Source organism: Neophocaena asiaeorientalis, unplaced genomic scaffold, assembly GCF_003031525.2.
Source record: "Neophocaena asiaeorientalis asiaeorientalis breed wild unplaced genomic scaffold, Neophocaena_asiaeorientalis_V1.1 scaffold461, whole genome shotgun sequence".
In the NCBI taxonomy this organism is placed as follows: domain Eukaryota; kingdom Metazoa; phylum Chordata; class Mammalia; order Artiodactyla; family Phocoenidae; genus Neophocaena; species Neophocaena asiaeorientalis.
Genome location: NW_020173230.1, coordinates 648,415 through 672,416, shown reverse-complemented (window position 1 = coordinate 672,416; position 24,002 = coordinate 648,415). Strand labels below are relative to the sequence as shown.

Sequence of the window (24,002 nt, the reverse complement as noted above, 5' to 3'; positions counted from 1 at the left end):
TTATTACTTTAATGTCAAAACAAGTCTAACAGGAGAATGTCATACACTAAAGCAAGTAAGGACAATAATCTTTTGTCGAATAATGATTAAGGGCTGGGAACTACTATACATACAATCATAGTCCCATTTGATTTTTTTTTTCTTGCCCAGCACAGTGTGGCTTGCAGGATCTTAGCTCCCCAACCAGGGACTGAACACAGGCCAGGCAGTGAGAGTGCCAAGTCCTAACCACTGGATCACCAGGGAATTCCCACCAATTTTTTTTTTAACGTATTTATTTTTGGTTGCATTGGGTCTTCTTGCTGCACGTGGGCTTTCACTAGCTGCAGAGAGTGGGGTCTGCTCTTTGTTGAGGTGTGCGGGCTTCTCATTGTGGTGGTTTCTGTTGTTGCAGAGCACAGGCTCTAGGCATGTGGGCTTCAGTAGTTGTGGCACCTGGGCTTCAGTAGTTGTGGAACGCAGGCTCTAGAGAGCAGGCTCAGTAGTTGTGGCGCACAGGCTTAGTTGCTCCGTGTCATGTGGGATCTTCCCGGACCAGGGCTCAAACCCGTGTGCCCTGCATTGGCAGGCAGATTCTTAACCACTGCACCACCAGGGAAGCCCCACCCATTTAATTCTTAAAGTGAAATTCCTACTAGAAAAGCATTTACTGTTAGTTATTTTACATATAAGACACAGAGACTTGAGAAAGGTTATGTAATCAGTCCAAGGATGCACGCCTAGGGAGTGACAGAGCTAGAATAAGTACCCAGATCTGTCTCATGTCCAAATTCCAACACCGCCTCCCTAAACGCGAAGGTCTATTCTGCCAGGCTGGATAAGAAGTCCTGTTTCCAAACCTAATCTGTGAGGGATAACCTAAACTAAAATCTTGAGTTTGGTCAAGCGGTCTGCTGCAAGGGCTTGAACTCCAACTGCCAGACATAATGAGCCGTTCCAACTGCCACAATTCACAGGCCCCAAAAGCTGAAAAAGGCGACACCCTGCGCTCCAAGGTCTGGGACTGGGCACTATGGGGAGATGCCACGCTCTGTCCCGCTTAGGCCACACACCGTGCCTCGCCAGGTGCAGCAAACTTTCTCCCTGAAGCCAGAGGAATCCGCGCGCGGCGCAGTCCGGACGGTCTGGTTTGATCCAGCGGTCACCTGAGGTCTCTCAAAGAGGGGGGAAAAAAAGCCCACAAATGCCCGGAGGGACCCTGTAGATGATGAAAATGCGCAAGTTGCCTGGCTGAATGCACGACCGCCCCTAACGCAGGGGCTTCCTTTGCACCTTCACACTACCTTCTACAGAAAACTATATCCGTTTCATTTTTCTTTAAACACGCAACCCTCGCCTTCAGCCAGGCCAGAAATCTGCGAACAAACTAAAAAAACCGATTTCACCCTCAACTTAACTCTTACAGTTATAAGAAACACCTACCCAGGACACAAACGGGAACGAACCCACACAGGCGCGCCAGAAGTGGAAGGTGGGCTGCGAATTCTTCTTCCGGGCCGGCAGCGGACACTTCCGGGACGACGGCGAGCGAGGCGGAAGTGCGGTCTCCTCGCGGCAGCTGTATTTGGGCGGGCAGAGGGAGGCTCCCGAGGCTGGGGGGCCGGGCTGGGATGGCGGCAGCAGCGGCCGGGGCAGGAGCTGGGGCGGCCCAGGAGAAGCAGTTCCCGCCGGCGCTACTGAGCTTCTTCATCTACAACCCGCGCTTCGGGCCGCGCGAGGGAGAGGTAAGCGGAGCGGGGCCGCGCGCGGGCGTCCGTAAGCGGCCGAGGAGGGCGTGGGGCGGCCGTACGGCGTCGGGCCCGAGCAGCCGCAGGGTGCGCCGGGGCGTCGGCCCCGGCCCTCCCGGAGCCGGGCAGCACCTGTCACCCTGCCCTCGTCGAGCGGCATTTACCGGGCTGCTTTGTGCCAGGTGTGTGCCCGGGCCAGGGGCTACGGCGGGGGCCACACAACGCGGGCAGCGTCTGTTCTAGGTCCTGACTCAAAGCCTGTGTATTGAGTGAAGGTTCGTCAGGCTAATCACTCCACACAGGTGGAGTCACTCTTCTCTACATCAATCCTGGGTGATTAAAGTTGAGTTTACGTCTTTGTTGCCAGAAGTCCCCGTCTAGAAGCGTGGAACAAGAGTGGGAGACTGTAGTCCTTTAAATGCAGGTTTGGGGGATCTTGCGGAAAGTTTTTTTTTTCCAAATTAATAAATTAAATCGGATGGGGGCGGGTGGTTTTTTCTAATGGTTATTTTTTGAGGTGGGGACGGTGATTTCCTCAACGGATGTCCGGCGGTAGGTTGTGTTGGCAGGAAATCACGGTCCTTTTAAAGGCTGTGAGTCCAAATGCCTGTGAACCTGCTGGGTTTAATTTGTGGGGAGGTGTAAGTCTGTGCACCTAAACACACGCTTATTTCTTAACAAGCGTTGGTGTATTACAAATCAGCATGAGGAAGGAAATCCAGAGACTGAGTTTTCAGAATAGTTGTCTAATGCTCTTTCAGATGGCGTGTGATTTACTGAGTATCACAATTACCTTCAGGCAGGTGGGCGTTGTTTACACCGTGAGGAGAAGATCATTTTTGTTTTTCTAGAAAAGCGTCCTTTGTTTTGCCAGCTAACGTGTATGGCATGAGAGGTTGACAGTAAATGTAGCACTTTCAACAGCTAAGAGACGGAAAAAATGCTTACGTCAATGTTGTGATTCTGTTTCTTCATACTTTAGGAGGAGAATAAAATTTTGTTTTACTATCCAAATGAAGTAGAAAAGAATGAAAAAATTAGAAATGTCGGATTATGTGAAGCTATTGTACAGTTTACAAGGTAATACTTTTCAATGTGCTTTTGCAGAGTTCAGTGAATTCTTAAAACTTATGCTGGAGAATTGTCCCTAACATTCTTTTAACCTTTTTAGGACCTTTAGTCCATCAAAACCTGCAAAATCTTTACATACACAGAAGAACAGACAGTTCTTCAACGAACCAGAAGAAAATTTCTGGATGGTCATGGTATTTACATACACAGTACACCTTTTTGAATTTGTATTATAAAGTGATGGGTGATCTTTACTGTTAGGAATTCAGGAAAGTCCTCCAGTCATTGCATCTGAGGAGAGTTACAATAGGGTTGGTGGCAGTTTAAAAATCAGACTCCTGTTTGGTGTATTTGTTACTGGGGCTCTTTTAAGAAGTTTTGGGTTGGGACATGTCCAAGTTTTTTAATTTAGGGGAAAATTTAAAACACATATAGTTGATACATTGTGTAATTTCAGTTGATCAAACTTTGTAGGTTGTTAGGAATCCCATAATTGAAAAGCAGAGTAAGGACGGAAAACCAGTTGTCGAATACCAAGAGGAGGAGTTGCTGGTAATGTGTCATTTTTTATTTCATATTTTTAGAAAAAACTTGGTTAGTATCTTGAGTGACTTATTTTTTCAGATTTAAGCTATGTCACTTCTGCAGAAGTTTCTCAGGGTACACACAGCTTATCATTTCCATTAGCACAATCTTATAAAAGTGTATATGTACCGTCTCTTACGAATGCCTTCTACTGATCATCTGTGTTTAAAGCCCTCCTAAAAATTAGGCTTACTGGTTCGTAATTGAATTTAAATACCTCTTATTTTCAGCACACAACTACTATAGGACCAAGTTTATGAGCATTGTATAGCTTTGCCAAGAGTCACTGTACCTTTGCTATGCAATAGACTTCTTTTGCTTTCCCTTAAATTAAGATCTGTGCCATGTCTTTGTGTTGTTTGTAGGACAAGGTTTATAGTTCGGTGCTCCAACAGTGCTACAGCATGTACAAGGTAAGCGTGACATGCTTTCTGAATTGAGAGTCTAGCCAGTTACCCCAATTTACATGGGATGCTTAAAATAATCCTTAACTCTTTACATGACTGTGAGGTGACTATGTGTCCATTTTAGGGGGAGGAAATAATGGGGCCTTTGAAACAGTATTGAGGTTTATACGTGAACTTACTCAGTACTGAGCCCTTCTCTCTTCCCAGACTTGTGCTAGGAGTATATCTGCATTAGTGAACAGTAGAGTCCATGTTCTTGAGGAAAGTACATAGTGCAGGTATTTGCATGATTGAAGGAGCTGGCAATATTATTTATGTAAACTGAAACTTAGGTGTGAGTTCAGGTTTCAAAAAAAAAAATGCCCAAAACAGGTGATTTTATAAAATTTACAGTATCACTTAACAGTGTTTTGGTATTTTGTGACTTATAACTCAGGCTTTCTCATGTAAATATTTTCTATATTCAAGAGGAATTGGGGGATGAAATTAGCGGAATTAATGTAAAAGGAAAAGAAGAACTTGTTATATTGGGAAACTGAAGGACATAAGAAATTGACTTTTTTTTTAATCTTTTACACCATTAGCTTTTTAATGGTACGTTTCTGAGAGCCATGGAAGATGGAGGTGTCAAGCTCTTAAAAGAAAGATTAGAGAAATTCTTCCATCGGGTAAATATTTTGAATTTTATTTGTAATCTTGGTAGTTGTCCAAACAGACTGTTAGAGAGCGACACAGACAGGTTTGTTTCTCACGTACAAAAAAAATCTAGAAGTTGGAAAAATGGCAAAGAGCCTCAGGCATAGTGTGACAAGATCAGACCAGTGAGGAGACTCATTAGATTTGCGCTCTTGAATCAGAGCTTCTTGACATTTGTACACAGCTCCTTAAAGCATCTTGGAGATGTCTTTCGGCTTCATCCTTGTCCCACCTGTGTCTGTCCCTGTGGGCTTACTCAAAAGAAAACTTCCTGTGTGGTGGATCGGTTAATTAGCAAAATCTCACATTCTTACAGATCAGTTATGTTCACTAAACAGGCGTAATCTGTATTGACTCAAGGTGAAGCCTGTGGCTGTGACACAGGCTTTCTTCCCTTAGCAGTGATTAGTGTGTTTCTTTCCCAGCTGATGGGAATGCGTCTACACAGTTGCCATTCTCCTTCAATGTAAATTTTGCATATTTGACCTTCCCCTGGTCAAATCCAGTTTATCTTAGAGAAATGACTCTCAATTTATCTTTCTCCCTACACTACCTTTGATGTCTATTTTTGAATTATTTTGTTTTTATGAAGTACTTTTCTTTCTCGTTTCTTCACTTTAATGACCATAGTTATTCACTCTGACTGTCCCCTCTTCCTCTTCTTGTCTTAATTTCTCTCCTGTCCATCAACACTGACTGTATGCCCTTCCAGCATGATTTTAGCATAAGATGGCCCATGATATCATGTGTGGAGGTCAGTCTAATCTGAGGAGCACTGATATGAAGACTTCAGCGCTTCAAAGAGAGATAGCACGATGCTGAATGAACACTACTTATGTTTGAACTTAATTTTTTGAAATTGGTACTGATTTCAAATCCAGTTCCCTGTGGCTCACCTCCGTGTTGGTCTTGGCAGTGTGCTGTTTGCTAGCATGTAATTGTACCATAAATTAAGACTAATTATTTTCAGTTGTCAGAGTACTGTCTTCAATATACTATTAGTAACTTTTATGCCTTATTTTTTTCCTACAGTATTTGCAAACGTTGCATTTGCAGTCATGCGATCTACTTGACATTTTTGGCGGGATCAGCTTCTTCCCATTGGATAAAATGACTTATTTGAAAATCCAGTCCTTTATTAATAGAATGGAAGAAAGCCTGAGTATAGTCAAATACACTGCCTTTCTCTATAACGATCAACTCATCTGGTAGGTATATCCTACGGCTTGGTGTATAGAAGCAGAAAGTCTTTTAGGATCACAAAAAATAGCAATGACTCCGTTGATACCATGTTGTCAAACTGGAAGTAATAGCTGGTGGTGGGTGGAGGGGTAGGATGCGTCTTTTTAGATATTAAAATAAGGCAGTGATTGTTTAAACCAAAATTAGGGTAATTTTGTTTAAAATTACCAAGCAGGGGAGTTTAAAACTGGTTCCACGGAAGATAGAGAAAATGTTAGGTTGAAGAATCCTTTTTTTTTAAATTAATTAAGTTATTTATATTTGGCTGCATTGGGTCTTTGTTGCTGCGCGCAGGCTTTCTCTAGTTGTGGCGAGTGGGGCTACTCATTGCGGAGTGGGGGCTACTCATTTCAGTACGCAGGCTTCTCATTGCGGTGGCTTCTCTTGTGGATAATGGGTTCTAGGCACACGGGCTCAGTAGTTGTGGCTCGCGGGCTCTAGAGCGCAGGCTCAGTAGTTGTAAAGCACAGGCTCAGTAGTTGTGGTGCACAGGCTTAGTTGCTCTGCGACACGTGACATCTTCCCGGACTAGGGCTGGAACCCGTGTCCCCTGCATTGGCAGGCGGATTCTTAGCCACTGTGCCATCAGGGAAGCCCCATAATTTTCATACTTCCTTTTAAGGAAGCTAGTTTTTAAAAAATATCCAACAAGTTATAAGTGCTATAAAACCAAGTAGTAACCCACTATCAAACTGTGTTTGCGTCCTGTAGTAGGGACAAATACATAATTTCTTTGATGAAAGCATTGATGCTCAAGAAGCAAACATAAACTGTTACTAAAAGCTTTCAACTCCCGAACACAGCTCTGGAAGCGCTGTGTGAACGTGCCTGAGGCCGCGGGGAGAGGTCCCTGAAGACTTGAGTGAGAGCCAGCCTGTCTGTTCACAGCTGACAGTGGTCTGCCTGTGATGAGCCGCTGAGGTTCACGGGGGAGCAGCCAGCTGAAAGCCCTCCGGCAGCTGCTCAAGTGCATTCGGTTTTTGTGTTTGTATCTTCTGGCATGTTGTTTGTGCTCCGAGAACGTTGATGGTGAGCTCAAAGCAGATGGTAGGAAATACCTTAGAGTTCTGTTTGGACCGTGTTGCGTCTAACTCGTGGATTTGGTTTTAGCAGTGGCTGTGAAAGGATTTAGCAGTGGCTCCTCCTCTGTTGGGAGGAGGGTGTCAGTTGACTATCTCGCCCAGTGTTTTTGGCCTGTGTTTTTTTGCGGTACGCGGGCCTCTCACTGTTGTGGCCTCTCCCGTTGTGGAGCACAGGCTCCGGACGCGCAGGCTCAGCGGCCATGGCTCACGGGCCCAGCCGCTCCGCGGCATGCGGGATCCTCCCGGACCAGGGCACGAACCCGTGTCCCCTGCATCGGCAGGCGGACTCTCAACCACTGCACCACCAGGGAAGCCCAAGGGGTGAATGCTTTTATGAATAAATGCCTTAGCTATTTCTTAAGTTAATCAAAGTTGACCAGACTCTTTGATCTTGGCTAGATTATTTTACATTCAACACTTGACAGTGACATAGTCTGTATTATAGACTAAACTGATCCTGCCTTGAAGGATTATGTCGAATGATGGCCACTTCATTCTCGGTAACGCTCCCGCTGAAAGAGATTCTCGAATAACTTGGCATTGCCACCAGAAACAGAGTTGGCGGGCTCTGGAGAAGTGCATAGATCCCGGACCACGGCTGTGCGCAGCTCACAGCGCTGGAGTTGAGGCTTCACTCAGAGCAGGTGTGGAGGTCTTAGAGCAAAACAGGTGAAGTCCATTTAGCATTTAAGTAAAAACAAGGCACAGAGTCATATAAAACAGAAAGAAAAATCAGTCTTGAGAAAGTAGTAGCATCTCATGCACACAAATAAATCAGTTGAGCAGAAGAATAATTTTTCTTTTTTTTAAATCATTCATATCAAATGACTATTTGAGAAACTTTTGAGAACATCTGTACTTCTGAGCACCCGTAGGCTGTTTCCTGTTTGATGTGAGCCATTGACAGAGTTCTGAATCATGTGGACCTGTCAGTACAGGGTTTTGTTTGCTTTTATTTGTTTACTTGTGCTAAGAAAGGAACTCTTGTTATTTTGGGTTTTTTGTTTGTTTGTTTTTACTTTTTATTTTGAGATTATTGAAGATTGGCATGAAGTCGTAACAACTTTTCTCCAGCGGTAACATCCGGCATAATTATAACACAGTATTACTTCATTTACTTTTGTTGGGGAGCAGGAGTTGGGATGGACTGGGAAGAGGGTTGCTACAGTCGGAGCTCGTGGACGTTCCACAACCCGGCAGGCCTCCCCATAGGCAGAGTGGGAACCGCCTACTTGCTGCTTCATGCTCTGAACAGCTGGCTGCGACTTATTTTCTTTATAAATTTTCTACCCAGAAAACCAGCATCAAATTACTTAATGCCTAGCATTAAATCTTAAGTGCAATAATAAATGCAAAGCCCTAAGCACAGCGCACGTAGTAAGTAGTTGAGAAGTATCTTCCGTTTCCTTTTATAGGGTGTTTTCTGCTCAGTGTCTCTGGTCTGGAGCAGTACTGTCCAATAAGCATATGATGCAGGCCACAAATGTCGTTTTAAGTTTTCTAGTAGCCACAATAAAATAAAAAGAAACTGGAGAAATCAATTTTAACAATATATTTTTTTAGCCCAATATATCTCAAATATTTTTTCAACATGTAAACAATATAAAAAATTATCAACGAGCTACTCTTTTTGTGCTCAATCCTAAAAGTCCAGTGTGTATTTTACACTCATCTCCACCAGCCGCATTTCAGGTGTTCAGTAGCCAGATGTACCCAGTAGCTACCGTTTCCGGAAGCGCAACTCTGGAAGAAACTGCCCAGAGCATGATTCTTTACATACTGTCTGCTGCTTACCAGTAGCAAGCTCTCTCCACCAGGATTTATGTCTTGAATGGAAAGTAACATCCAGAGCCTGTTTTGTGTCTTTCTCTTTCTTTCCTCAGTTATTTCCACAAAAGAAAAGAGTGGGGGACCTTCTGTGTGTTTGATCTGAAAGGTCCATCTGCCCGGTTGGCTGCGGGTTACTCTCAGAATTCGTGTTGTCACAGGCCAAGCGCCGACAGTTCTCAGCTGTTTCTGTTTTGGCCTCACCTTTGGACCCGGGACTTCGTTCTGCTTGGCAGGAAGCTTCAAACCTGCTTCAGGGTGTTTGGCCCCTTTAGAGTTTTAGCTGTGGACAGACATTCTGGAAATGGGAGAGGAGAGGTGGTGTAGGAGGAGGCGGAGATAAGACAAATGGGAGGAGTTCAGGGAAGCGGGCCGGGTTTCTGTGCCGAGCCGGGCCGGACTTCTAACATAACCTGCGATTCCACTGGGAAAGAAGACAGAGCCCCTGGAACGTGGTGCAGAGGCTTGGTTTATATCTAGTTAGACTTCCTCAAGGATTTTTTTCAATTATCTTGAATAGAAAAAAAACCCCAGATACAGACTCATTGTCTGTTTATATCCTTATCTGAAAAACCGGTTTTAGGTAGAGTCCAACAACACCTGCTAGTTTCTCAGTACTATTCCAGGTGCCAGTGGATGGTTTGCCCAAAAGTTTGTTTCTTTCTCTTCCCACTTTTTGCCTACACTGAATCGAGAGAATTAAAATCCAAATACATTTCTGAGACATAGCGTTTTGAGTTCCCCGTCTACAGCATAGCAGTATGTTCAGGATGCGGGGTGAAAGAAAGTGGCCTTACCGTGTAACCCAGAAAGTGGACAGAAACCTGCTACCTCAAGGGGAGCTGCTAATGCTCCCTGGATAATCCCACGTGGTAGGCAAATCAAATCTGCTGTGACTTTTTACTTCAAGTGGCGCATAAAATGCAGGACCATGTAGTAGTAGCCTTTAGCAGGTCAGGGTGGAGTTCTAGTGCTGGACTCAAGTTTACTTCATTCCATTCTTGAACTTTCCATCAAGGGAAGGCCTTCTTGATATCATGCAAAAAAAAAAGAGAGAGATGAACTTTTATCACAGAGCAATGGAAAGACAGAAGACCAATTCCAGACTTTTAACACAGTGCTTTTCTGATGTTTCAGGAGTGGATTAGAACAAGATGACATGAGAATTTTATACAAATACCTCACCACATCTCTATTTCCAAGGCATATCGAACCTGAGGTATGATGGGGTACTAATCTCTAGATAAATAGATGGATAAATAGACATATAGACGCGCACACACACACAGATTTGGGGGTGGAGTAACTTGGTGGGTGGGGCAGCTCTGGTCTGTATTTTACATTATTAGTGTGATGTTTAGTTGTGTAGCTGTCCGTTGGTACCCATGGGGGATTGCTCCCAGGACCCCCCAGATACCCAGATCCACACACGTATGTTCAAGTCCCTTATATAAAATGGCATAGTATTTGCATGTAACCTACGCACATCCTCCCTTACACTTTGAATTGTCTTTAGTTTATTATAATACCTAATAAAATTGAACAAAAAAACACCTAATACAATGCAAATGCTATGTAAATAGTTGCCAGTGTGTGGAAAATGCAAGTTTTGCTTTTTGGAACTTTCCAAAGAAATTTTTGCCCCAAATATTTTCAACATGCGGTTGGTTGAATCCACAAATGTGGAATCTGCAGATGTGGAAACCTCAGATACGGAAGGCCAACTGTGTATATTTAGCGTGTGTCACTTAGCACAGAAAACCACGTATGTCAGCTCTTCTTCATTTTGTTACGTTCAAATGCAATTGCAAAGCTATGTTTTTAAGGGGAGCAATTCATTGAGTAGAGGAAAAACTGGATTTTTAGGTCGGGTTCTGGGAACTCTGAAAATGCCAGGGATCTTGGACAAAACAGTGGTTAATTCTGTGGTCTTTTCACGTACAAACATGAGATCTGATTTTGAGTTGATTTTATACTTCCCGCCTGGCTTTTCCATTCTGACAATTTCTCAGTTTTCTGCAGAGAACTGTAAATAATACTGCAGTGTTTTCCGCAAAGTATCTTTTCTTAGCTTTAGTTAGGTTGGAAGTGAAAAGTGTTCGTAAACCATAACATTATCATTTTGACCCAGGAGCGCATACACGCACCCTCTCCCTCGCTCTGTTTTTTAAGGCCATGACTTGAAACAACAGGAAAAAAGTCTCTTTGATGAGAAATCTCAAGGTTTTGAGAAGGACCTGGTCCTGCACTTTGCTCCTTTCTGGGTAGTTTGAATACAGTGGCTAACGTTTCTGGAGTGTGTACCATACGCCAGACACGGTGTAAGTGCCCAGCACACTTGCATTATCTCATGACATCCTGACAGCCATCCTGAAAGCCGGGTACCTTATCTCCATCTTACAGATAGGAGACCCAGGCTTGGGGGGCTTACGTGATTTAGCCCCACGTCACCCAGCTAGTAAGTGAGAGAGCCAGGACTTGATCTCGGGGTCTGACTAATGCTAAAGCACCTGCTTCCAACCACACCCTCAGAAGGATCCTTCAGGAGGCTTTCCCATGGTGGACAGTGCTGTTGCAACAGCAGAACACTCTATTGGTGCTTTATTGTATGTCTAAAGGGCCGGGCTTATAAAATAGGAATGTACGAAGTGGCAGTGAGGACATGGATATGTGAGGACTTCTTTCGCTACAGGCTGCACGTGTGAGAGCTGTGCATTTTCACTATTGGATTTACTGTTTTTCAATCTTTCATTTTCAGTTACATGCTAGAATTTTATGTAGACTAGAAGAACATCAAGAAGTTTTAGAAGAATAATAAGTTTTAGCTAATGTGACTATTAGATTTGGAATTTCTTTTCATTTCCTGTGCATATTGAAGTAGTGTATCTTCAGCAGAAGAAACCAGGAATGGGTTACAAATATAGATCTATGAGGAGGCACCATGTCATGGCTGAAGGCAGGGACTTTCAGGTCACACAGGCTTGTGTTTGATGCCTGGCCCCTCCACTCAGGGGCTGGGTGTGCTGGTGAACTTCTTCGTACTTGTTTCCATTTCTAGAAAATAGGAAGACGGCGTTCCCCATAGGGGTGATATGAGATGAAGTTATGTAATTTATGTCATCGCCTAGCACGTATTAACCACATGGGAGATTTCAATTATTGCTGTAAAAGGAACAAAATCAGTATGTGGAATTTAGGGCACAGTGAAGTTATGATAGTTCTGTTTAAAACCAGTGAGTTCTTTCTGTACCTCTGTAATCCCCCCTCCCTTTTCTTTGGTGGAGAGGAATATGGAAAATTGATATAGAAAAATGGCATGGAGCCAACTAGTAAATATAAATGCTGTTTTTCAAAGTTTTGAATATAGGAAATCTAATAAGTCACTTGTCAACATTAAATTTGTTTACAGTTGGCGGGAAGGGATTCTCCGATAAGGGCAGAAATGCCCGGAAATCTTCAACACTATGGAAGGTAGGACTTCTGTCCTTTGATAGACAGTATTGGATTTTATTATCTTTTTTGGTAAAGATAAAATCATGAGCACTGAATTACCTTTGTGCTACTTTATTGACAATAATCAACAAAGGAAATTCTTTTGTTTCCAATGAATTAAAACGATTACTTTTTTGTATTCTGATCTGGTGTTTTCTAAGTAATGTCTAGCTTCCCAAAAAGGCCGTATATTAACACCCTTATAGGAATGCACTGTTTATATATTCCTGTTTATAATCTGCCTAATTGAATCAAGTCATCTCTGCTTCCTTCTCAGATTTCTCACTGGACCCTTGAATCTTAATGATCCAGAAGCAAAATGCAGATTCCCCAAAATTTTTGTAAATACAGATGACACATATGAAGCTCTGCATTTAATTGTTTATAAGGTAACAGTGGCCTTTCTCTCCAGGGTTACAGATGATACTAAAGTAAATCTTTCTTGCACGGGTACACTAGTCGGTGCGCAGACCTCACATGTTTCTTGGAACAGGTGTCGCAAGTTCTGATTATTGTAAAACTCAAAATGGGTGCTTTCTGGAGTAAGAGGGTTACTTTCAGTCCCCATTAAACAGTAGTTCTGTGATTAGCAAGAGTCACTGTCTGAGGCTGTGACTCAGATGTTTCAAGTCCTGCACGCGGACAGATCAGAGGCCGTCAAGGCCGGTGTTGCCTGTTGTTCGATGCCTGCCCACACTCCAGTGGATTCTGCCTTCGCTCTGATTTTAAAGCTGTGGACTTGCTAATTCCATAAGGATAGTCTGAGTTTCTGTCAGGATATTATCTTGTAAGGATGTATATTTATGTTAGGTTGGGTTTATTTATTTACTTATTTTTGGCTGTGTTGGGTCTTTGTTGCCGCGCGCAAGCTTTCTCCAGTGGCGGCGAGTGGGGGCTACTCTTCATTGTGGTGCGCGGGCTTCTCATTGCGGTGGCTTCGCTTGTTGTGGAACACGGACCCTAGGTGCGAGGGCGGTAGTTTTGGAACACGGGCTCAGTAGTTGTGGCTCGCGGGCTGTAGAGCCCAAGCTTAGTAGTTGTGGTGCACGGGCTTAGTTGCTCTGCGACATGTGGGATCTTCCCGGACCAGGGCTGGAACCCGTGTCCCCTGCATTGGCAGGTGGATTCTTAACCACTGCACCACCAAGGAAGCCCCATGTTTTGGTTTCTTGTTAGAGCATTTTAAATCATCTCATTTCCCTTATAAGTAGTTCATTTTGCGTCTCTAACTAATAAGGACCTCTGTTTTAACATCACCACCTGCCATTATCACACTGGACCAAAATAACGTTAATAACTTCTTAATACCATCTATTATCCAGACCCTATCCAGATTTCTCCAGTTGACTAAAAAAGTCTTTATAAAGTTGATATATTTAAATAAAGATTTAAACAAGACCACTGCATTTGATTATTTAAGTCTTCTTTTTTTGTACCATTATTCCCGCAGGCCATGAGTGCAGCTGTGTGCTTTATGATCGATGGTAGGTACACACCTGTATCTGATTTCACCTGATTAGCTAAGCCTTTTCTCTTTACACTTTGCTGTGGTCTGTTCCTAAATGATAAACAAGTTGTCGTAGCAACAGGGAGGCTGTATTAAGCCTCCATCTGGGGCCTCTGCCATCTTAACCAGCTATTTCTAATATCGTTAAAGTCCCAGCTTTCTTGCTTCTCAGCAGTAGTACCTGGGCACCTTTCTGTGCCTTCCTGCCCGTGAAACGATTATGGGAGTACCCATCTCAAAGGGGGCTTTAGGATTAAATGAGGGAATATTTGTAAAGCGCCAACAGTGCCTGGCCTGTGAGTGCTATGTAGTGTTTGTTAAATAAGTATTTGACCTTCCTAGGTCTACTGGGGGTAGGCAGGCAACTTACTACCCCGCAGGGAGTGCTTCAGTCAACATTCACAGTGAGATAGTTCTTTGCCTCTTTTTCATCTTAAATATGACTAATTCTGGCTCCTCTGTTTCTCTTCTATTTGGGAGGGGAGGGGGACCTGATCATTTAATTATTTCCCAGATCAGTACAGTTTTCATTTGAATATTGTTGTTAAGATGGTAAAATGAAAATTGACCTTTTTAACACAGTGTCCTCACACTCACTGGTGTTTCTTGAATTACTTGTAAGCTTCTATCCAGCCTACACTGGACTTTTGCCGAAGACTGGACAGCATTGTTGGGCCCCAGCTTACAGTGCTGGCATCTGACATTTGTGAGCAGTTTAACATCAACAAAAGAATATCTGGGTTTGTACTTTGCTTTGTGTTTGCTTTCAAGCATTTAACTGGCTTTGGAAGAATAAGGGTGGCTTTTGCTTAGAACATGGATGGTGTTAAGGTTCGTATAATCTCTGAATCCAGAGAACAAATGTGTTGTTTGGTCCTGTCTGCAAGGCTTCCTAGGGAGCTGTTCGTGAGTTTTTCTGCCCCACAATGATGGTCGGGGCTGGGTCTTCTCTTAATGCATCCCCTCAGCCCTCCCCAGTGGTGGTATGAACGTGTGGGGTTAGGTGTGCTAGCTCTGCCTGTGGTCTTGGCCTTGTGAGTTCACTTCACATCCCACATGACCCGCCCAGGCTGTGGAATCCACACTGGCAGAGGTAATCAGCAGGGTTTTGCTTTGCATAGACGGAAAGCACTTTGCCTCTTGTGCAGAAGTGTTCCTGGTGAGGTTGCCTGTGACGTAAGCCAGTAGGCGTTGGTGCTGAGTCTGGCGTCTTGAAAGGCTCTAGACTGAGTATCAGGAGACTCGAGGTTAAACTCACCTTGGTTCTGAAAACACCCTGAAAAGTCACTGAACCTCTTTCTACTCTCAGTGCAAAGTCAAATGACTGTAAAGTGTGTAGATGGAAAGTACTTGAAGGAATAAAAGGCTTCTTTATATGGGCTTCCCATGTGTTTGAGAATTTACTGAAATGCTGTGAATTTATGTACAACCTTGCGCTTGTGATCATATGTTGTATGTATGTGGTCTTACATAAGCACCAGCCCACAGAGAGGTCCCACACGGGCTCCAGGTGAAAGCACAGGTAGGTTTTGATTCTGCAAGTGGAGTTCTACTGCTGACAGCTTACGTAGTTTTAGAAAAGATCCAGCCAAGGAGTGAAAGTGCCTGACCAACTTACACCTTGACAGTGCTGCTCAGTCTAATTGTTCGACCATGAACCTGCCAGGTTTTCAATTTTGAAGGCAGCATGTGCCTTAAATCTGTGTTGGATCATGCAGGTTATGAGCGGAGAATGATCAAGTGTAGTTACGTACATCCCCGAACCCTTGGGAGATGACTGGACATTTTCACTGCTCTGCCTGTGCTTTCGGCAGATATGATGGGTATCAAGTAACTCACTGACAAATATCCAGAGGTAAACTTGCGGTCTAGTACCTTTTATTTTACACATCAGGTTAACCCTCTTTGGGATTGTACAGAAGAAAGGAGATGGCCTTGGATGTTAATTATCCTATCATTAGACAGCAGTTTTCTCTCCGATATTTTATTACGAAAATTTTCAAACATAGGAAGGTTGAAAAAATTGTACAGTGGATACACATATACGCCCACTTAGATTCTTCCATCGGCATTTTGCCGTGTATGTCTGGGCACAGATCTGTCAATTCCTGTCTACAGGACAGTTTCTTGACTGTTAGGAGAATCGCTGCACGGTACCATTAGCCCCTGGAGGATAGGGTATCTGGCAAACGTGATGGTGAAATAAGTGCCACACAATTTAGGGGTGTGCCGAATAACAGGAACTCTAGGAACGTAGTTGTTCTTATCTTTGAAACCGTGACCTGAAGATGGCTCTCGATGCATCTGAGATGTTATATGTAAGGACCTTTGATTGCCAAACCGTAACCATCAACTGACTAAAGATAAAAGCTTTTGAGTACAAAAGATAATGTTTTCTTCCAGAAATCCTTCTGACCCAAATCAAGCCATTTTATATGCCAATTCTGGGACCTCCATAAGTCATATCCCAGAGAAATTAGAGGCAGTCCTGAGGGAGGAAAGACCCCAGCCAGCAGCATGTCAGGGGCATTGTTGGGGGGCAGAGGAGGCTATGTTAGCCAGCCGTCCTGATCCCAGAGACCAGCTCAGGGTCCTCTGTTCTCTCGGCTGCAGCCCCCACTAGAAAGTGCCCACGGGGCTGTGTGCCAGTGTTTAGCATTGAGCCCAGATTTATAAACTGTAGCTCTTAACGTTCCTTTTTTTTTTTTTTTGCGGTACACGGGCCTCTCACTGCTCTGGCCTCTCCCGTTGCGGAGCACAGGCTCCGGACGTGCAGGCGCAGTGGCCATGGCTCACAGGCCCAGCCGCTCTGCGGCATGTGGGATCTTCCCAGACTGGGGCACAAACCCGTGTCCCCTGCATCGGCGGGTGGACTCTCAACCACTGCGCCACCAGGGAAACCCTTAACGTTCCTTATGAAATTGGGGTCAGCCCTTTAAAGAATGGTGTGAAGTAGGTTTGTTTGGTGATTGGTTTCTATTCCTTTGTGGGCCACCTCAGTTTTTTTCTTCTCTAGAACTTAAAATTCTATTTTTTTTTCTTTTTTTGAGAGTAACTTATGTCCTTAATTTTTAAAGGATTCTAAAATAGAAATATGGGAAATCTTATTTGGCTTCTGTCTTTCTGGACTTGTACATGCATATAAACACAGTGACATACACACATGGTGTTTTTTACACATGGACTTCTGAAAATATATCATGCTGTAAATCTGTAGCTTTAAATAAACAAATAAATATATATATGGTATGAGCATCAGTTTAAACCAATAAGTACAGACCTACCTCATTCTCTTTGATGGCTTCACGGTATTTACTAGGAAAGGTGTGTTTTATTTGCTTATTCGTTCTCCCATTTAATGGCTAGGGCTGGTTATGGCTATTAGTATTACAAACAGTTCTGTATTGAACAGTCGGGTCCTTAAACACCCAATTATCTCCTCAAGAGAAATCCCTCGGATTGAGCTCTGGGGCAAAGGAAATGCACATTTACCATGTGGCTCGGCTCCCGCAAGGATGGAGCCATCTTCCCCTCCCACCAGTGCCACCAGCTCCTGTTCTCCATGCTCTCGCACTTTGACAGTGACACTGAGGTTGGGCATCTCCTTGTCTGTTTATGGGCATTTCTGTCTCCTCCACAAATTGTCCCCGTCCTCTGGCTCTTTCCATTGAAGTGCTTTGTCTTTTTTCTTTTACATCAGTACTCCTAATGTAATACCCTTGTCATGTTGCATCCTCTCTCCTTTATATTTATTCAGTTTTATTAATCATTGCCTTTGGATTTGTCTTTAGTGGCACACTTGGGGCTTTCCACCCCAATATTGTAAAAATGTCCCATTTTTATCTCTGGTACATTCCTGGCTTTATTTTCTGTGTTAAATCTCTAATTCACCTAGAATTTTTAAGGGCTTGCAGGAGGGCTGTAACTTAAAATTTTCCCCCAAATCGATGGTTTTCTGAATCTGAGACTTCAGTTTTTGTTTCTTTCACACACCCCTATTCACTAGCCAATTCTAAAATTAAATTTGAAAAGGCAGGAAGGAGGAGGAGGATGTAGAAAGTTATTAGGAAAGGAGCCTCTTTCCTGTGAGCAATTTTTTTTTTGTAATCCTTTTTTATCAGTCTTCTTGAATATATGTAAAGTAGCCCAGTGGCCTAGGAGGCTGACTGCGCTGGATTCCTTCCACAAGTGAGCAATGTAACCATTAGCAGTAAGGGTTGGTTACGATCAGACCCCGGATCGGACATGGGGAGGAGCCGGACGAAGGCGAGAGGGGAAGAATTGCCCCCGGCTGCGGTCAGTGGTGTTTAACGGTGGAGTGCGGTGGAGGAAGTCTTCTTTGCCTTAAGTTTGGTCTGATTAGTGAGGAATGGCCAGTAGCCATATCCATCTAGAAGTCATCTATCTGGCAACCTTCAGCTCTCTGGAACACAGCCCAGAACAAATGAAAACCACAGCTGGGCCCTGCTCCCAGCCAGCTGCCCAAGTCCACAGGCGAAACTCTGCGAGCAGTTATGTGTGCGCTGAACATCTGGTCATTTCCTCCCCTGGTTCACAGCTCACAGTAACCTTTCCAGGTAGGCTTTGGAAGTGTGGGAAGGTTTTCACATAACTGGTCCTTAAACATATAATCTCTGGCATCTCAGTAAAATTGATGCTCTTTACTCATGGGAGATATCCCTGTGACCTTTTTTTTATATATAGATTTATTTTTGGCTGCATGGGGTCTTCGTTGTGGTGTGCGGGCTTCTCATCACGGTGGCTTCTCTTGTTGAGCACGGGCGCTAGGCGCGTGCGCTTCAGTAGTTGTGGCACATGGGCTCAGTAGTTGTGGCACATGGGCTCAGTAGTTGTGGCTCACGGGCTCTGGGTGCAGGCTCAGCAGTTGCAGCGCACGGGCTTAGTTGCTCTGCAGCGTGTGGAATCGTCCCAGACCACGGCTCGAACCCGTGTCCCCTGCATTGGCAGGCGGATTCTTAACCACTGTGCCACCAGGGAAACCCTGCTGTTTTTAATGTGAGCAGATCTTGTTATCTTTTCTCATTTTTATTTTTATTTTTTTAATTAATTATTTTTGGCTGCGTTGGGTCTTTGTTGCTGCACGCGGGCTTTCTCTAGCTGTGGCGAGCGGGGGCTACGCTTAGTCGTGGTGCGTGGGCTTCTCATTGCGGTGGCTTCTCTTGTTGCAGAGCATGGGCTCTAGGCACGCGGGCTCAGTAGTTGTAGCTCGTGGGCTCTAGAGCACAGGCTCAGTAGTTGTGGCACACAGGCTTAGTTGCTCCATGGCATGTGGGATCTTCCCGGACCAGGGCTGGAACCCGTGTCCCCCTGCATTGGCAGGCGGATTCTCAACCACTGTGCCACCAGGGAATCCCCGCTATTTTTAATGTGAGCAGATCTTGTTTTCTTTTATTAACAGTACATTGCAGGTAACTGTTTTCTATTTTCGTTTTTACATCATCCTTCATGGTGGGTGGAGCGGAAAGAGGCCACATTTGCCCCTGTCCTAACTACCTAAATAACGTCTCTCATGTGAATGTCCATGTGGGATTACAAAAGGAAGAATTCCAATCTTCTTAGAAGAGTGTTGTACATGTTATAAATGAGAGAAAGAGGAACGCCACGGTGTTAGACAAGTAACCAGAACTTGTAAGCCTGATCGAAGGTCATAGAAGTTAGTCTGTCCAAACAACGAAATTTACAACTCTTTCCAAACTTCGTTTAAAATTTTCATCTTTCCAGAAAATTTTTCTTGTAGTTATACTTGCTTTTCTTAGATTTAGGGTCCTACTCAAAACAAATTCTGGTTTTATAAGAATTCTGTTTTCATTTTCCTGGGAACTAATTGTCCACATTCTTTCTCGCCTAGAGGTAGAGTATCACAGTAGTAACCACTTCCCCGGAGGCCAGATTTCCGGCACCCTCAGCCCCCCAGTGCGTGGCCGCTCCCCCTGTAGTAAGCAGAGAAGGCTTCTGGCCCCCAGCGGCAGGGCTGCCCAGGCTCTCACGCAGACCCCCGATTGTGAATTTAAGGCACAGTGAGAGGTGAGGGAGGGGAGGCCCCTGAGAGCCGAGTGGCCCAGCTGTCAGGGTGGCTCCCCGAGGGGTCTCAGACTCTGACCCAGGAGACAGCAAAGTAGCATTGCCCAGTCATCCAGAATAATGAAAGGGTAAATCCCAATTAAATACTTCAGAGGAGGTTCATACGTTTTAGAATGATCTCTGAGTGGGATGATGAAAGCTTTGTTACTTACAGTGCTAAGCTTCCGTTCTGTGGCAGTTTACATACATGCAGCTGTGGGATAAAAGAGATGTACGGGGGTCAGCAACCTTTTTCTGCAAAGGGCCAAACAGTAAGTACTTTAGGCTTTGTGGGCCGTGTATGTTCCAAGTACTCAACTATCCTTTAAGCGTGAGAGCAGCTGTAACAATACATAGGCATATGGGTGTCCCAGTAAAACTTTATTTAGAAAAACAGGGCCTGGTTTGGTCCCAGAGCCATAGTTTGCTGATCCCTTCACTGGAAGGGTAAGTGGCCTGCATTGATTTACTTTGTTTTTTGTTAAGTTAACAGATAACTGAGTGACTGCTGTTTATAAAACACTGTACTTGGAAAAAAAAAAATCATCACATAATGGTTAAAATATTTGCGGTTTTAAACATACATACTTGAGCTCGCTGGGAAATTCAATCATTTTGAATACCTCACGGATATCAGATAAGTTACTGCCGAATGTTACGTCTTAACTGAGGTTCTTGATTTGAAGGCCCAGCCATTGAAAATACCACCTTAGCCATTACACATTTAGAGTTTTTACAGTGTAGTTGTACATTTGGGTAATTGTTCTTTCAGAAAGTTACCACCTCCATAACATGTTTTCACAGGTCTGAAAAAGAACCCCAGTTTAAGTTTATCTACTTCAACCATATGAATTTAGCAGAAAAAAGTACAATTCACATGAGGAAAACACCCAGTGTGTCACTTACGTCTGTTCATCCAGATTTAATGAAGATTCTGGGTGACATCAACAGTGATTTTACAAGGTAATTCTAACCACCTCACCAGTTAGGCGTCCACTTTCTAATAAGAGGACATTAAAGGAATCATCTTCAAAAACCGAGTGACCCCAGGCCCCTTCAGAGGTCTTGACTACCTCCCTGGGCACCAGTTCCAAACATCATTAAGCCCAGAAGGGGCTGGTCACTCACAGGGGACTCCCTGAACTTTTCAGATGGCTCAAGTTTCCTGTTTCTTGTTTTAGAATGTTTTTCACAATCCAGCTGTATATATAAAATAAACAATTGCGTTTTGAAACTCTTTTCTTACAGAGTGGACGAAGATGAAGAAATCATCGTGAAAGCAATGAGTGATTATTGGGTTGTTGGGAAAAAGTCTGACCAGCGGGAGCTGTATGTTATTTTGAATCAAAAAAATGCAAACCTCATTGAAGTAAATGGTAAATAGGGTTTGGTATTTGAGCAGAATTTTAATGCTACTGATATTTAAAAACTATCTTTTCAGTGTACTAAGGACATGCTAAATAGAAATCATGACTTGAGATTTTAAGCAGATGCCCCCTGTTGCTTAAAAGAAATCATCATTTGGTCTATTCAGGAGTGGGGCAGTGGGGCAGTGCAGCCCGAGTGTCAACTGTGAGGACAATCAGGTGTGAGGTTTCTTCTGCAGACATCTTCTGGGGTGTATACATTTTTCTCTTGATAGCGATACTTGTATTAATAGTCTATGCATTAGAAACAACCTCAGGGAATACATGCCTCATTTATTTATTTATGGCTGCATTGGGTCTTCGTTGCTGCGCGCGGGCTTTCTCTAGTTGTGGCGAGTGGGGGCTACTCTTTGTTGCTGTTCGCAGGCTTCTCATTGGAGTGGCTACTCTTGTTGCGGAGCACAGGCTCTAGGTGCGTGGGCTTCAGTAGTTGTGGCATGCAGGCTCAGTAGTTGCAGCTCGCGGGCTTTAGAAGAGCGCAGGCTCAGTAGTTGTGGCACACGGACTTAGTTGCTCCGCGGCATGTGGGATCTTCCCGCACCAGGGCTGGAACCCGTGTCCCCTGCATTGGCAGGCGGATTCTTAACCACTGCGCCACCAGGGAAGCCCCTACATGCCTCATTTAAAACAGGAATTGAGTAAAGTCCAGATAATGACGCCACTGTTGCGGAGCTCCCGATCCACAATTCAGGGTTGCAGCTAGAGTTTCTGTGTTTTTGAATCAGATTCCTCAAGATTTTAGAAGTTGTGCTCCTCACGCCCCAACCCGCGGGTGTCTTAGACACTTTGGGTTTGAGCTGTCTCAGGCCCAAAGACGCAATGTTACATAGTGTTAAAGTCTCCTGTACGTCAGGTCCTTTTTTCTTTCTCTCGACTTAACATTTCTTATCAAGGCTTCTGAGATTTAAGGTCAAAATTAATGCAGACCTTTATTTATGACCAACTTTACTCCAGGGAATTTAAGGTACTGATATATAACCTTTTAAGTGAGAATTTCTATACCTTACTCACCGTTTTCTATTCTTTTTGCAGAAGAGGTCAAGAAGCTTTGTGCGACGCAGTTCAATAACATCTTCTTCTTGGATTGACTGACAAGGGCTCACCGAAACGTCTTTTAAAAAAACCGCTCAGCAAGCATTTCGTTTGCCTTTGCAGGTTATTGGTCATATTACTGACTGAATTAATGACAACAGTAAAGCAATACTTGCTTTGAAGAATCAACTTTCTACTCAGCCTGATGATTCCCTGAGGTTTTTAGCTTTTAAATATTTATGTGGAATTAAAGGTAGCCAGCTACATCTCTTTCATTCCATTCTTTTGACATTATGTGACTATTTTACTGGAAAATAAGACTAATAAATTGTTAAAGTTTTTAAAGTTCTGGTCTTGCACTGAGTCTCTCTGGTTGCTTGTTTGTAGACCGCACCGGCCATGGGTCCCTGGCTCATCCTCAGGAATACTCTAGCAGCAAAGGGCGCTCAGAGTTCGGATTCCTTCCCTGGTCCCTAGGCCTGACGTGGCAAACTGTGAGGCATTTGCCCAAAGTAATTGCTGGACTTGGTTTTTATCTTGAGCAATAACGTGATTTTTAGACCACAAATAAACATCAGACAAAGAACTTAATGCAAGTGCCCCAGTGTGCTCCAAACATAAAGCCACGTAGAACTCCCAGGCGGGCACAGCCCCACCGGCATGCTCACAACTGAGATTCAGCCTGGCAGGATTTGATTTAACTTTTGGTGGTCTGGACATCCCAGAGTTTGGTTGAAAACTAGCCGGGCATGGTCTGGAAAAATCGGTACCAACCCGGCCCTAATAGGAGCTCCCCACAGCCCCCTGCACCCAGCCTGTGAGTTAGGGTGGAGCAGGGAAATGACTCCTCATCTATTTGCAGTTGCAATTTTCATTGTCACCCTCTAATTCACAATCTCCCTTATGATTTCCTCTTACCCCGTGAGATACTTAAAATGGTATGTTTTAGTTTCCAGTGATCTCAGGCTTTCTTCACTGTGTGTTTATTGCTGACTTAGTAATTGCAGCAAAAATAGATCATGGTCTCTGATGTATTATTTGAAGTTGTTACAGTTTTCAACCTAAAATGTAGTCACTGTTTTTGTCAGTGTTTATTCTCTGTTGCATCCTGGTTGCTAACTCTGTGTTCGTTCCAACTTTGTAGTTTGGTTGGTAAAATTACCTGTATCCTTACTGCGTGTGTGTCTTCCTGATCTGTTGCTTCCCTCACGGTAGTATTCCCTGTAATTCTCTCTGCTCTTGCAAGGCTAGTATGTGCGATGTATGTGAGTAATGCATCTCTTTGGTTGTTGGTCCTTTTATTGTTATCTTTATTTTTATCTGTATCATGCAGATGTTTGCTTTAAATTCTGTTCTGTCCTTAATATTGCTTGTTATTCCAGTCATCTTGTTTAGATTGTCCTGGTACATCTTTTTCTCTATCTTTATTTTCATCCTTTCTATCTGGTTTTGTTTAAGATGTTTGCCTTGTAAAGAATAACATTGAAGTGAATTTCTATTTTTTTTAAACCCAATCTAATTATTTATGGGATTTTGCAGGGGAGGAAAAGGTGCGTTAACCTGTTTGCTTGGTGGTGACGGGTAGATTTGTACTTTCCCTGCCATCTTTTGCGTTTTCTGTTTCCATTCTTTTTTTTATTCTTTTTCCCAACTTTATGTCAGATGATAGTATCCTTCCTTTTTGCTAGTTTGGAAGCTTTAGATTGTATTTTTATGCTTTTGGTGGTTACTCTTATATTTAACACAACTATTAGCTGTAACACTTTCCTAACAGACTTAAAGTATTCACTTAACTGCTGACTGCACACCTGGCTCTTTATCCTACA

General features: G+C 43.7%; 1 protein-coding gene across 2 annotated transcripts; it reads left to right on the top strand.

The window, feature by feature from the left end:
- Positions 1-1,526: 1,526 nt before the first annotated feature.
- CCZ1 (CCZ1 vacuolar protein trafficking and biogenesis associated) lies at positions 1,527-22,521 on the top strand. Of its 2 annotated transcripts, XM_024745439.1 has the most exons (15): positions 1,527-1,724; positions 2,710-2,807; positions 2,899-2,992; positions 3,273-3,350; positions 3,749-3,796; positions 4,375-4,458; positions 5,519-5,694; positions 9,775-9,856; positions 12,047-12,108; positions 12,407-12,518; positions 13,580-13,613; positions 14,259-14,376; positions 20,522-20,680; positions 20,966-21,093; positions 22,177-22,521. In XM_024745439.1, exons 1-15 carry the CDS (start codon positions 1,611-1,613, stop codon positions 22,230-22,232), a joined length of 1,443 nt encoding a protein of 480 aa, XP_024601207.1. In that variant the 5' UTR covers positions 1,527-1,610; the 3' UTR covers positions 22,233-22,521. The 2 variants fall into 2 exon arrangements, with proteins under 2 accessions (XP_024601207.1, XP_024601208.1); XM_024745440.1 differs by lacking the exon at positions 3,273-3,350 and having other exon boundaries at positions 1,528-1,724.
- The last annotated feature ends 1,481 nt before the right edge of the window (positions 22,522-24,002 follow it).

Bases quoted from the DNA above. Each gene is read 5' to 3' on its own strand.
- CCZ1 (XM_024745439.1), top strand. From the start codon at position 1,611: ATGGCGGCAGCAGCGGCCGGGGCAGGAGCTGGGGCGGCCCAGGAGAAG. The intron at 3,351-3,748 runs GTAATGTGTCAT...TGTTGTTTGTAG, and splicing joins ACCAAGAGGAGGAGTTGCTG to GACAAGGTTTATAGTTCGGT. The intron at 12,109-12,406 runs GTAGGACTTCTG...CTTCCTTCTCAG, and splicing joins AATCTTCAACACTATGGAAG to ATTTCTCACTGGACCCTTGA.